Source organism: Euprymna scolopes, chromosome 20 (assembly GCF_053919585.1).
Source record: "Euprymna scolopes isolate OS-2025 chromosome 20, ASM5391958v1, whole genome shotgun sequence".
NCBI classification, from domain to species: domain Eukaryota; kingdom Metazoa; phylum Mollusca; class Cephalopoda; order Sepiida; family Sepiolidae; genus Euprymna; species Euprymna scolopes.
Window position 1 is genome coordinate 114,077,481 of NC_136501.1, and position 13,996 is coordinate 114,091,476.

Genomic DNA, 13,996 nt, shown 5'->3' on the forward strand with positions numbered 1-13,996 from the left:
TTATATCCAGTTGTTCTATGTTTGGGCTGGAGCGATTTTCATTGAAGCTGCATTTTTTTTGGGTGGTAAATGACAGATCTTTCAACCTGCACCTGTTGGGAAATAGACAGCCAACAAGTGCTACTTCGTATGGTCCTTCTCTTCACCTTCACAGATGGTTGCATCAGTTTTGTAGATCTGTCTGGTCATAGCAGCTTTTGATTGCCATTCTTAGGTGGTTGAGTATTTTCCACTGAATCCAGAGTACTTGTGAGCCAGGAGGCATGTCAATAGAAATGATGCCATTCTCTAGTCTTCTGGTTCAAAGCTACTATCTGCTCTCTTCCTGAGATATTGTTAGAGGCTGGACATGGCTGAGCAAGCTTATCTTTGATTTCAGTTATTGGTTCACGTCTATGAAGATGGCGTTCAGCACTAGTAACCTTAATGATCAATCCGTGTCTGGCAACTTCTCATCTCACATCTGCACACTTATAAACTAATATGTACTTAAAATTAACAAATGTTCAAGTAACGAAAAATAAATATGAAACTGATTTAAAAGTTTTTTTTTGTTTTTTTTTTTTTTTACAAATTTTTCCATTTAAAAACAGACAAAAAAATAAACTTAATTTTTACAAAATCAATAAATCCTTTACATTTAAATTCTATTTTTTTTTCTCAAACAAACAACTTAAAAACACATTTATGTAGAAATTAAGTCATAAATACATTTTTTTCTAAAGAAATTGTATTTCCCAAGAAAACAAGAATTTAATATTTTTCAAAATAAATATAAACCATTACGATTTTTTTTAGACAAAATATGCTTCAGCAGAGTTTCCCTCACATTTTGTTTGTTTCAAGTTTTGTTCATTTTTATTATCGTTTTCCTCTTCTTCCTCCTCCTCTTCTGTCACACTAGGCGTGGTACTATAGTTCAACTGGCTGTCTGGTGAGATCAATTCCCCACTATCCTCCTCATTACAAATGCCTTCATTCTCCTCTTCATCTTCACTAAAAAATAATGTTTCAACCTCAGCTTGATCACTTGAGCTCGAGTTACATGAAATGCCATGCTCTCTGAGTAAGGTATGTTGGGGCTCACCAGCTTTAGACAAGCTGGTCGGTCTGGCACTGGCTGTTACTGTGTTGGGCGTCACCTGGCTCCCATCCTGCATGTCAGCCGTCATCTGCAGCAGGTTTTGGGAAAGCTCAAACAAGGACAGACATTCCTGGTCATGTTTGTCGAGAACGACCATGGCCTCTTTTAGAGATTCTAAATAGCACTTCTGTGACTTGTGAGGTGTTTTGGCGACCGTTGGTGGCACAGGTGTTTCAGTGTTCACATTGTTTTTAGTGCCAGTATCTGTAACCATTTCTAAAGTGCTGCTTACTGGAAATGGATCCAAGTCACAGATGTTCTTTTCAGAAGAAGAATTATTTGCTCTTTCATGTTTAGTTGGAGTCTGCAATTTCTTTGAGCCTAAAGTGAAATCCTTTTCCAGGAAGCTGTTGGTCTTATCGGTATCGCTAGCAAGGATGTTCGTGACAGCAAGAGATTTGATGGCACCAAAACAGGTATTTTTACATGGAGCTGGGTTGGCAACTGCTGACGATAACGATGAGAATCGGGTAGCATCTGCTTGTGCCCCTGCATAGGCTCCCAGTTGCTCTATATCCTCATTACCTGAGATGACGGAACTCTTACCACCTGTTGGCTGGGTGGTAGAGGGCATTAAGCTCAGTGTGTTGTTAACATTTAGACAGAGATTGGAGGGCATTGGTGGGATCTCCCTTTGTTCAGCAGTATCACTCTTTCTCCAGACAGGTAAATTACCGGCAGAATCTGCTTCGTGGTAGGTGGGCTTTGTATTGGTGCTATCTAAAAAGTAAATAAAAACAGAGTAAATGATAATTATTGACTTGCTTTGCCAGCAAAATGTATTTGACAAAATATTTTTTAAAAAAAAGGTAAAATTGATTTTCTTTGTATTCATATATTATTTGCAAAAAAATGATTTCTTGTCCTTAATTAAAATATTTTTTAAAGTTTAAATTCTTTCTTGACTTGTTTATAAATAGAACTTTTTATGGGTAAGTTTTCAAAGAGGCAATTCTAAAAGTAAAGTTTTTTTTTAAACTCAAAAATGTGAAACAATGAAGATGGGAGTGGTAATATTTTTTTTTTTTTTTTTTTTTTTTTTTTGTGTTCCAGAATTTATTTTTCTACATAGTCACCAGCATTCTCAATGCACCTTTGCCAGGAATTTAATGACGCATCTACTTGTGACCCACATTCATAACAGGGATTGCTTTCTTAGTCTTATACTATCAATATCTGCAATATGGAGATGAAACTTTCAGCGCATGAATGCATCAGTTCAATCATCATAACCATACAATTTCTAATATCTTCCAATTCATTCGGGCAGAATATTTGGAATGCCCCTTGTATTTTAGCGTTTCTCCTGTACAATAAAACTTTCTATAACATTACAGTTTTTAATTTGGTATTTTTACTAAAACCTGACTTATTTTATTTATTTCTACAATTCAGAAAGCTTCACCATGTGCTAAAGAACAAAATGCTATCAGATTACTTAATTTGTACTTTATTTTTTTGCTGGATTTTGAAGTGGGCAGGTGATGTAGAAGCAAACACCTTGAGCTCGATGGAGAAGGTGTGTTTAAATGCTGCATTGGCCAAAGACCATAAATTTAGTGTATTTAGTTGTAGTGTACATATTGTAATGTTTTTATTCTTATACTAAACAAGAAATCGGTGTTGCCTGGGAGGACTAAAAATACTAAAAAGGCATTACTTTGGTAAATTGTAGAGACTATACTCTACTTCTACAAGGCCATGCATGAAGTATTGCTGCCACATCTGGGCTCATGCATCTACCACTGGTATCTCCCTCTTGGATAAAGTTAAAAAAATAGGTCCCGCTTTGTAAACTAGGCTTCAATACTTGTTTTACAAGTATTTTAATGGAATGTGATCTGATGAACTCCTTGCACTTGTGCCCTCTTGACATACACATCCCGGAAAAATCTGCTTAGCAACAAAATCACACACCTGTTGAGGTCCCTAAATGGAGGGCAGCTTTATACTCTAATAGCTTCTTCCCTCGGATAGTGAGACTTTGGAACTCCCTTCCTGCTTCCTTAATGGTACTTATATGCAGAAGTTCAAATGTAACGCTATGTAAACCAATATCTTAATTTTTCTCAAGCATGGTTCTAATAAGTAGCTCCTTATGTCCTTGTTTGGGATGAAGATGGGTGAAAAGAAAGAAGTAATCCAATGTGTGTATTATGTATATCAAACAGGGAAGAAATAAAATAATAAAAAATTGCATCATACCTGTTAGCTGCAACGAAGATAACATAGTCTGCAAATGAAGATGCAATTCATCTGGAGTTTTCGCCACATCTTTCTGACTGCCTCGTGTTGTGACTATCTGTTCGGACAAGTTGCCTGCCTGGGGTTCAGCAGGTCTCCGGGGAGATCCACTGCTGGTATGAATGTTCTCATGTGGGTCAATAGAACTATTATCACTTGAAGGAGAGAAACAAACAAAAGGAAAAAAAAAAAATGAACCAATCTAAAAAGTAAAAACTGCAAAGCTAAAAGTGCCTTTTTATGGTCAGAGTGAAATAGAGACTATAAGATTACTGTTCAAGCAATGAAAATAAAAATGTTACATTTTAATTGTAATTTATTTTTATTTTTTTTTTTTTTTTACTGGATTTTTTCCTGTAAAATGTTACATTTACTATTTTTGTTTTAGCATAAGCAAAAACATACTCTGTTCAAAATCATACTGCTAAAAAAATATATAATATATATACCGCTCCCCATGTGGGGGTACCAAATTGGTTAAAGGGAAAATTATTCCCAACTCGTATTTAGGTAAAAATGCACTTTCGTAAATAATTGAATTCATTCAAAATGTATCGCAAAAACAAATAACATTATATATATATATATATATATATATATATAACTACTTCATTTATTCACATAAATTTAATATACGAAAGTATAGATTTATGCGTAAACTTTAAGTATTTACTTCAAAAGTGCTCAATATGTAGGTAGAGCTAGTTAGTAATTTATAAAATATATATGGCGATTAAGCTACGCTGAATATTCTGCATTTCATCCAAGTATAGGATTCGTCAGGCTTATGCGCCTCCTATATATATATATATATATATGACGAATTCTATAGTTGGATGAAACGCAGAATATTCAGTGTAACTTAATCGCTATATATATATATATATATATATATATATATATATAAAAAGTTAGAGAATACTACCTAGCTCTACCTATGTATTTTTATGCATAAAATTATACTTTCCTATATTAATTTATGTGATGAAATGTAGTCATATACATATATTAGTAAGAATTTGTGTTTGTGAGGACACTTCTCAACAAACTTTTGATCTGGACTTGAAATTTGGTATACAGGTATTTATACATGTGGAAAACTTTAATCGGTTTTCATCCAGAAAAAAAGGACTGCTAAGGGTTCAAAACTGAAAAATTGGTATGTGGGGGTTGCTGGATTTTTATTTGTTTGCCAACAGTTTCATGAATGTGCATGCATAAATCATTCACATGACAGATTTATTATGTTAAGAAGTGGGTTTGAAAATACTTTTTAAAGATTGTGTCAAGCTAGCTTAATGGTTATTGTACTTGAATCACTGTCTTTAGGTTTTGGTTTCGATCTCAGTATTTTTTTTTTTTACTTACAAGAACTGAACTGTTTAGAAAAAAAAACAATACTCTCATGCATATGTCTTAGTTTCTGTATGAATAATATATAATATGCGTATTTTACAACCAGGCAACACCGGGTGGCATGCTAGCATGTATATGTATATATACCTTGTGGAGACTGTTGTAGGAATGTTGATGAGGCCAGTCTCATGCATGTATTGAAGACGAGACATTTCAAGAGCTCGGAGTAATTCCATCTGCTCATCTAAAATAACCTCTGGAATTCCATCTGAACAAAACGATTGAAAAGAAAAAAACGTTAATGGAACAAATACATATATATATATATATATATATATATAACAAAAAAAATGACATGAACATTAATTATTTTTAGCGACTTTAACTTTTTAATGAGATTTTTTTTTTTTTGTAAAATAGTAATTCAAAAAACTAGTTGATGCAAATTGATTAATAATATATAGTAATGTGTAATTAAAATGGAGACTAGAAACACACATACACATATTGTAACTTGCACAATTTTATTTATATAGTAGTGATAAGACAATTCCAAAATGTTTAACAATTCCAATACAATTACTGATTCTGTCATAAATTCCCAATTCCAATTTTTAAAAAATCTCTAAATGTTTAGCTGCAGAGTAGTTATTTTTTAGTTTTTTGGATTACCGTAAAAGCCCATGTAATATGTGCACAAATTTTTACATTTGTAAAAATATACTTGTGCAGGGCGTTGATTATATACGTTTGTTTCACTGATAGTTGCAAATCAATAAGTATTTATCATTAGTAGATATAGTCATAAGAGAAAAAGCGAAGGAACTGATTTGCCTTGTCACTGCTTACGGTAGTACTATGACAGAGGTTAGGAAGTACATTAGCTGACTATAACCAAAAAAGATTAGTTATGATATGTTAAAATCTTAATCTTGAGTTGATTGATATTTTATGACAAACACTCAATAACCTAAGAACAAAAACAAACTGCCATCACCATGACAGCAAATAAAAAAAAATGTAACAATGATTTTGTTTTTCTTCATGACATTATCAAGAGACGAGGGATGGAAAAAGAAGAAAACAAAAACTTGAGACACAACAAAATATTTCTAACTTTTACACAGAAACGTTTTGTTTCTTTTGGCATGAGATGACATAAAGGTCAGTGATCGAACCTTGTTGATCCATTTTTTCCAGTTGATCCATACGCAAACAATGAAGACTGCAATGCTCATGTAATGTTCCAGTCCTGGGATTGAGAACAAGAGGTTGGTTGCATTCCGAACGTGAACATTTCCCTAGAAAAACACAATCCTGCAGACAACTCAGCTGATACGAGATCAAACATTCAACTACTACCACAATCATTAAGAAAGAATTTGCCAGAGTTTTTTTTTAATTTTGCCTTTTCACACAAAATAGAATAAAGTGGAGTTTTTCTTTATTCAAATGAACAAATTCTACAGCAAATAAAGAATTTCTCTTAAAATAAAACATAAAAATGTGTTTGCATTTTGTGATGATTTCACATGTTTACTGATTCAAGTGATTTCCGGTTCTGAAACTCATCGGAAGTAAACAGTGCTATTTTATCTGAAAATCCCAAAGAAAATTTAAATCAAAACTTAAGAATATCAGGGAAATGATTTATTTTTAATATTTTTTATAGAAAATTTTATACAGAATAATTAATACTGAAAGTAAAATTATTTTTTTTTTTTTTCATATAATAAATTAAACTAAATTAAATAAATGGATGAGAAAATGAATGCTTTCTCATCGGAATTGATTAAATAAAAATCCGAAAAAATTTTTTTTAAATATGCAGTCCATCAGAGGAATATTTAAGAGTGATTCGACTTTCAAAACACCTAATACAAGTCAAGCCCCCGACCAAAAGTCTCATGACAAAAAAAAAAAAATGTACATGAGATTTCATGCAAATGTGGGAAACTATACAAAGGTGAGACTGGTTGCCCATTAATGTAAGGCTAGAAGAACACTGTAAAACCATGACACAGGAGGGGGAGGTTGAAAAGTAGGGGCTAGCTGATATATAGAAAGAAAAAGGAAGACACTTCCCCTTGTGGAACGAGGTCAAAATAATTAACAAGAATGCAACAGAGAGTCAGGCAACTCAAAGAGAAGTACAAATGCTAAAAAAAAAAAAAATAATAATTACAAAGCAGGCGAAGCTAAGAAATTAATAGCATTTAAGAACCTCTAATGTAGGCAAAACAAAAATTGCACACCTTTAAAATTTTAGTGATGAAGGGAGGTAATCTCCTGTCTATCTTTATTAGAGTTGCCTCCCTTTTGTCAAGAAATTTTTTTTTTCACATATACGAAACCACAGCTAAAAAATAGACCAACTCCAAGAATACAAAAATATCTATGGAGACAGTAACGTTTCTCCTTTCTTTTCCAAGACAACAACAAACATGCTTGATGATGGTCAAAGGCCACATCGACCGAAATGTTGCATAAATAAAACTCAAGATGAGAACAATAGTCCAATTAAAACAAGTAATATAAACAATCAGCCCTTATCTAAAAAATTCAGGACTATAATATAGTAGTGTCTACACATTCAGTAATACTGTTTACTTCCGACAAAACTGGAAGTTGGTTGGATTGTTAAATATGCAAGATCATGTGTTTTAACACAATCTCACAATTACTACATTGCATCTAAATCAAATTTGGCAGAGAAGTCCAATACATCTCAATCAGGATTCAAATAGGTGGTATGCAGTCTATGACATGATTAGTGCAAGATAGTAATGGGGTCAAAAAGGTTACCAGTGATATAGATCTAACCCATTGACAATGTGTACACCTGCATGTAGCAAGGGGCCACGAGAAAGGTCAGTAAGTGTATTTTGAGTGCAAGCCAGTTAATGGGGAGGGAGGGAAGTACAGCCCTACTCCCACATACACACACCTTAAAATAAATAATGGACACAGTTCAGTTTAAGTTTTAGAGTTTGACAGTCTAGAGTTAACGAGAGAATGTTGATTCAAGATGAGAAAAAGAAGAAAAGAGTCTGCATCAACGCATCAGTCCTGGTCAATGACCGAATTGTGATATAGGCTTCTCCAAACAATAAAAGAAAAAAGTATGTGTCTTGAGATCGTCTTATATGTGACACACACACACACCCATGACTATTACACCCATGTGCACATATAGAAAACAGATGGTCATGGCTATGTCAAATTATATAGCCACAACATACACGAGAATATACACACCTCATCACCTTTCCCCCCACAGATACATAACACAGGTCATTAAATGATCCAAATTCCAAACTGATGTGTCATCATGAAATGTAACAAGAAATAATGCATCTGAAAATAATAAAGAAATTTCTTGTTTCAAATTTCTTTTCTTTTGCTCTTATTCATATATTCTTTGGAGGGAAATAAATTTTGTTTCTTCTTTAGTAAGCACTGAGTACACAGAAAGTGCAGTGGAATTACATGTGTACATGTAGGTTAAGAGATGGTAACAAGTTTCTGTGCAAGAGGTGTAAGACAATGGAAGATGGAACTCGGATATGGAGAAAGTATATTTGGCTGGTGAACCTTTTGAGGTTGTCCATAAGTTTTACTACGTTGGTGATATTGTCAGGACATTTTCCTCTTTAAAATATGAAGAAATTACAATTTTTTTCATAAATGATAAGATAAAATATAATATACTTATAAAATATATAAAAAATAAATAATCATATAAATTAATATTATAATATATAACAATACAAAATTTTTACTATTAAAATACATTACAATTAGAAAATAAAAATATTCTTTATAAGCGTTTCAGGAGAGTTTTAAAAATAAAACAGAAAAGTATACTTATTCTGAGGGCTCCAGAAAGTTCTAAGTCATAGTGTTCCATTTTAGAAATTCTAGAATGTTCCATCTACAATGGCTATAAATGGACGTTAATAGCATCATAACTTCAGTTATTAAATTAGCTCTGAGAAGGCATGTTATTCAGGGGCGATCTTTCAACTATTTATAACTCTGGCTAATATTCCTGGGATAAAATCTGGAATTCCTGGAATAAGCCAATTGCAAACATTCACAAAGAACTGGACTCTTAATAAATATCGATTTTCTGATCTTATATTCTGACCAAAGTAATATGTTATTATTTCTCAAACTTGGTTATTATTTACACTGTGTATGTCTCTGATGTATCGTTATTTTCATGGAAAGTGTTCAACTGAGCTTCAATCTATGGTCCCCCCTCGCCAAACTTTCACAAGAAACATTCGTCTAGCTGTAAACACTATCAATAATTTCCCCCACTCTATATCTGTGCCTAAACCTAAACGTAGATTCCATGAACAAAGCTTCTTTCTTAGAACTGCACGCCTGTGGAATTGTCTTCCGTTTTCCTGCTTTCCGGCTAACTACAATATGATTGTGTTCAAGTCTAAAGTAAATAAGTTCTTGATGAGCCGTTCCATATAAGTTATCAAATTTACCAAATTTTCATTACTAATGATTACTATATTGACCAATTTCTACTGTACACTCTTTAACCCTTATCCTTGAGTGGTCTCTGGGCCTTGATAATGTGGTGATGCCTTTGTAAAAAAAAACAAAAAAAACTAAGATTTATCTTCCTTCCTTGCACACTTTTTCTCGTAAACATTTGTTTGCACTGCTTATCCATTTCAATAAATTCATTTATTTTTCTCTTTTTATCCTTCTTTTAGTTTGTTTTTCAATATATGTTGTCTGTGTATACCTTTAGACATTTCCTTTCAGGTAACAATGTCATTGAAGCACAGGGAGGAGCAACTGCTGGTCTGATAAGAAACGTTAAGAATGGATGGAAATAAGTTCACAAAATCTATGTCATTACTAACCAGCAGAGCATTATCACAGTCAATCAAGGGAAGAGAATATCAGACATTATTGCACAGTATAACTGTGTATTGAAATGAGATCTGGTCAGTGATAGTTGAAGATATGCATTGCATGGAGAAGAATGTGTGAATGATATGATGGTTGTGTAATGTGAATCTTAAAAGCAGGCTTAGAACTGATGCTGACAGAAGAAAAAAAAATTAGACAGTATAGAAAAATGTGTAAAGAACAGAAGACTTTGATGGTACATTTGGCCACATTGAAAAAAAATGGATGAGAGTGCTGGAGTTAGTAGATGTAGAACAGTTGAGGTAACAGGTTCAGTTCACAGAATAACTATGGACATGATAAGAATGCATTTGAGAGAAAGAGGAATAAATAAAAACCTAGTGAGTTTAGAAGTCAGTTTCTAAAAGCAGCTAAATGCATGCTAACATTTAAAACAGATGTTAAACTGAAAATGATGATAATAATTTGTCTTTCACTCTTTAGACCAGAATAAACAATAAGAACAAGATTCTGATATTCTTTATTCTTCTAAGAAACCAAACAGTCCAAATAAGAATAGCAGAATGAGACATATTCATTTCAAAGATGACATCATCTCAACATAAAAACTTGCCACATTTACACAAATAATTCTTCCCATTGAACAAAACTACAAGTGAACAGCTAACCTAGAAAGTTATCTATAAGATTTTTAAAGTTGGACATAAATAACATCTAAGTTAACATATGAAATTTTGATTTAGAATATTAGCCAATTTTCATTTGTTATTGTTGTACCATGTTATTTGCACTGTAATAACATATTTCACTACAGCTTATTTTACAAAGTATGTAATTCTGCTTGGACAACTAGTAATATGAAAATAATGTTCAAATATAACTGCAAAAATAATTTTTTTAAAATAGCAAGGGAAATAACTTATATTTTTAATTTTTGTTTTGACAAATAAACATAGTAAAAACTACTGCCTCACTAATGTGTACTCCGCCTTTTCCTTTTTTTGACAATAAATCATGTATGTACAAACTCCATAATTTTTAAATCTTTACTCTTATATAAAAGTTATTTTGTGTGTGTGTGTGTGTGTGTGTGTGTGTGTGTGTGTGTGTGTGTGTGTGTGTGTGTGTGTGTGTGTGTGTGTTCCTCACAGGTTTCGAAACGGCTGAGCCTCTCTTTTGCAAATTTCATACTAAGGTAATTTATGTCTGGCAGTGTTCTTAGGTATGTTTTGTACAGAAATTCATCTGATAAATATTGAAAATCACAAAAATCCAATCTTAAACATAGTCTCTCTTCTCTTCTAGATAAAAAAGAATTTTTACAGGGGAATATTTTACATTACACCGGCTGAGGGAAATAATAAAATTACTTCCCTATAAGAGAAAAAAGCCTATGTTTAAGATCCTCAAGCCCAAATATCAGCTGACATGATATTGTAAACACATACAGAAAGAATTTGATGAACGATATCACCATTATTTTTTTTTACGAATTAGTCCACCAGGCAAATTATTCCTCATAATATATAATAATCAATAGAGGATTTATTCTATAATAATGCATACGCAATCTGCATAAATTAAAATATTATGTTTAAGTGTATTGTACGACCGGGCAACGCCGGGTGACCAGCTAGTAGTATATAGATATACAGTAAATTTTATAAAATGTATCAGGTATATTATATCATTCCAGCTAACAAATAACATTAAACATCATCTGCATTACATCAATGTCAATTTCAAAACTTAAGACTCATTTTAAAAAGTTAAATATATCTTTTTTACATAATATTGTGTTGTAATTTGGCTTATAAATGTATTTCATACATATTTTATATTAAAAATATTTTTTTTTGTGTTGTTTTTACCTCCAGATTTTAATGATGTCCCAGTTGTCTCAGCTTCGGAGCTGTCACTATCAGAGTCTGGCCAATCTAAAACAGCAAGGACATTTGTGTGTCGTCCAGAAGAATCCTTGACCCATGGATTAGCAGGGTCCACTTCCTGGATTGAAGCCAAAATCGCCTTACGCAATTCTTCCTGAATGATAAAAAGAATGAAAAACATGAAAGATTTTCAATTTATGTCACATGAAATGAGTCTCATGGGTAGCTAAGCAGCAACATGTTTGTTCACATTACATTTAAACAAATTACAATCTATTGGTTAACTACAGGAGAAGCCATGATCACAATTATTGCACAGCTAGGAATGAGTAAATTTGTGTTTCCACATAAAAGACATATCATCATCATGCGATTATTAAATTCACATTAAGACAAAAAGGGTACTTCTACAGTTTACAACCTGTGCTGAAACCAATGTTTTGTCGGCACCTTCAGGCAGTTTATATAACATCTGTGGAACAGAATATCATGGGATTGCTTCCATGCTTACTAAAACATTGTCATCTTCAGACTAAGTGCCAACAAATACTTATCAAGCTGTCCTTTTAAGTAATCAAATTTTGTCTTTTCCATGCATCACTTTAAAATACACTTTTTTGGTTATTGATAGTACCTTTTCCAATTTCATCCTAAGCCATTTGCTCGAGGGTCATTATAGACCAATGGGCAATACGCTGTTTCTCAGAGTGCTGAGCCGTGCTCAAGAAGCTTCCAAGGTCCAGTAGTCTTTCTCTAACTTCTAGGAAAGAACTCCATAGGGGATTGATTAGTTAGGGGGAAGGTAGGTGCATCGACCCATTTGTCAAGTAGTTGGAATTGTCAGAAGAGGAGATCCAGTCCTAGTGGAGTTGGGTGCCAGTTATACTTGGAAAAATCAATTACAAACGTGATATTCTCCAAAAGGTTGAAGATTCAATTCTCAGTGTGGGTAATCAAAAAATGTAATTACTTAGAATTTTTATAGAATGGCAATATGTGAAACACCTTACAAGCATTTTAAAGATAGACTCCTCATAGTCAGAATTATTCTGAAACTCCATCAACCAGAGTATTTAGATATGTTTCAGTTCTAACAAATGTGGTACAATAATACTGTTGAGTCTGTGTTCATGGCAGACGTTCATAGAATAAAAATATATTTCAGTACAAAAGCAGTATTCAACAGGTGAAAGATACTACCATGGTATTTCCACAGGCTTTGCTACTTACTGCTGTGATTAAAAAATTACTCAAAGCTTGGATCTTGATACAAAGCCAATTTTTCTTCCATATAAACTTTGGGTGACCATATCATAGAAATATGTCTCGTTTTACTAAAACGCGATAATAGACAAATTCAGATGTAATGTAACAGAGTATGACGGCGTTATACAAATGCTGAGATGTGTGCAAAGTGATGTTGACGTAAGGAAAAAGAAAAAGACTATGAAAAGAATGTGTGCAGAGACCGACGATGTTTGAGGATACAGAACAAAGAGAAGGAGTACGATCACATTTTATTCAAGAAAGTACCCAGAAATAAATGTTGTTACAAAAAAAAAAAAAAAAGGAGGGGGGGGGAATCAAGTTATTACTTGTCTTATGTTCCTTGCAACATACTCTGCTATGACGTATTGGATCCCAAGTGTCTACATGTTAATATAAGGAAAAAGAAAAAGATTCTAAAAAGAATGCGTGTCTAGACCGATGATAACATTCGAGAGGTCAGAGAGAAGGATCAGGATTACATTTTATTAAAAAAAGTACCCTAAAATAAATGCCATTGTTACAACAAAAAAGAGTCAAGTTATTACTTGTTTTATGTTCCTTGTGACATATTATGCTACAACATGTTGGGACCCAAGTGTCTACATGTTGACGCGTGTAAATGTGTGTAGCATTACAGTAATGGCCGACATTTTCTTTAATCAAGATCAACATACGTCTTCAAAGTCGATGCTGCATTTTCGTCGTTTGCGTTTTCTCATGGCAGGAGGAGTTTCAGGCGGAACTAAGCCCTTGGCAACAGCAGCAATAAACTCGTGTCTTTTTCGCTGGACAATGTGGGCCTGTTCGATAATCTTCTTACGAGGTGTACGCAAATATAGCCGGTTAACTATCTGTGATAGAATTTCTGTAGATTCTTCCAACTCAGTCTGAAAGACAGAAAAATAGAAACTATCAATTTGTAAAAAGGAAAACAGCAGGAAAGAAATTAAAACACATTAATGCAAAAATCAGTGTCATTTTGTGACCTCCTCACAGGCATAATTCGGTTTGATTACTATCATATTCTGAAATCAAAAAGAAAAATCCATTGTTATTTTTTTAATAATTATTCTTTTTATTACTCATTTTCACCCCAAGCAGGGCATATTGCCAATTGGAACGTAAGGGGCTAATATTTGGGAACATGTCTAACAGATGACTATTGGTGCTGTGTTGTTGAATGTATATATAT

General features: G+C 33.1%; 1 protein-coding gene across 10 annotated transcripts in view; it reads right to left on the bottom strand.

Moving 5' to 3' along the window:
- Window positions 1-708: 708 nt before the first annotated feature.
- LOC145241576 (ankyrin repeat and IBR domain-containing protein 1-like) overlaps window positions 709-13,996 on the bottom strand; it is a 575,864-nt gene continuing 562,576 nt past the window's right edge. For 7 of the 10 annotated variants that reach the window (XM_080104657.1, XM_080104658.1, XM_080104660.1 and 4 more), the window contains 6 exons: window positions 13,479-13,691; window positions 11,518-11,689; window positions 5,923-6,045; window positions 4,892-5,012; window positions 3,350-3,543; window positions 709-1,864 (listed from right to left, as the gene is read on the bottom strand). In XM_080104657.1, the coding sequence (XP_079960783.1) occupies window positions 795-1,864; window positions 3,350-3,543; window positions 4,892-5,012; window positions 5,923-6,045; window positions 11,518-11,689; window positions 13,479-13,691 (1,893 nt within the window). In that variant the 3' untranslated portion in view covers window positions 709-794. The remainder of the gene's footprint in view (window positions 1,865-3,349; window positions 3,544-4,891; window positions 5,013-5,922; window positions 6,046-11,517; window positions 11,690-13,478; window positions 13,692-13,996) is intronic. The other 3 variants (XM_080104665.1, XM_080104666.1, XM_080104667.1) reach the window with 1 other exon arrangement.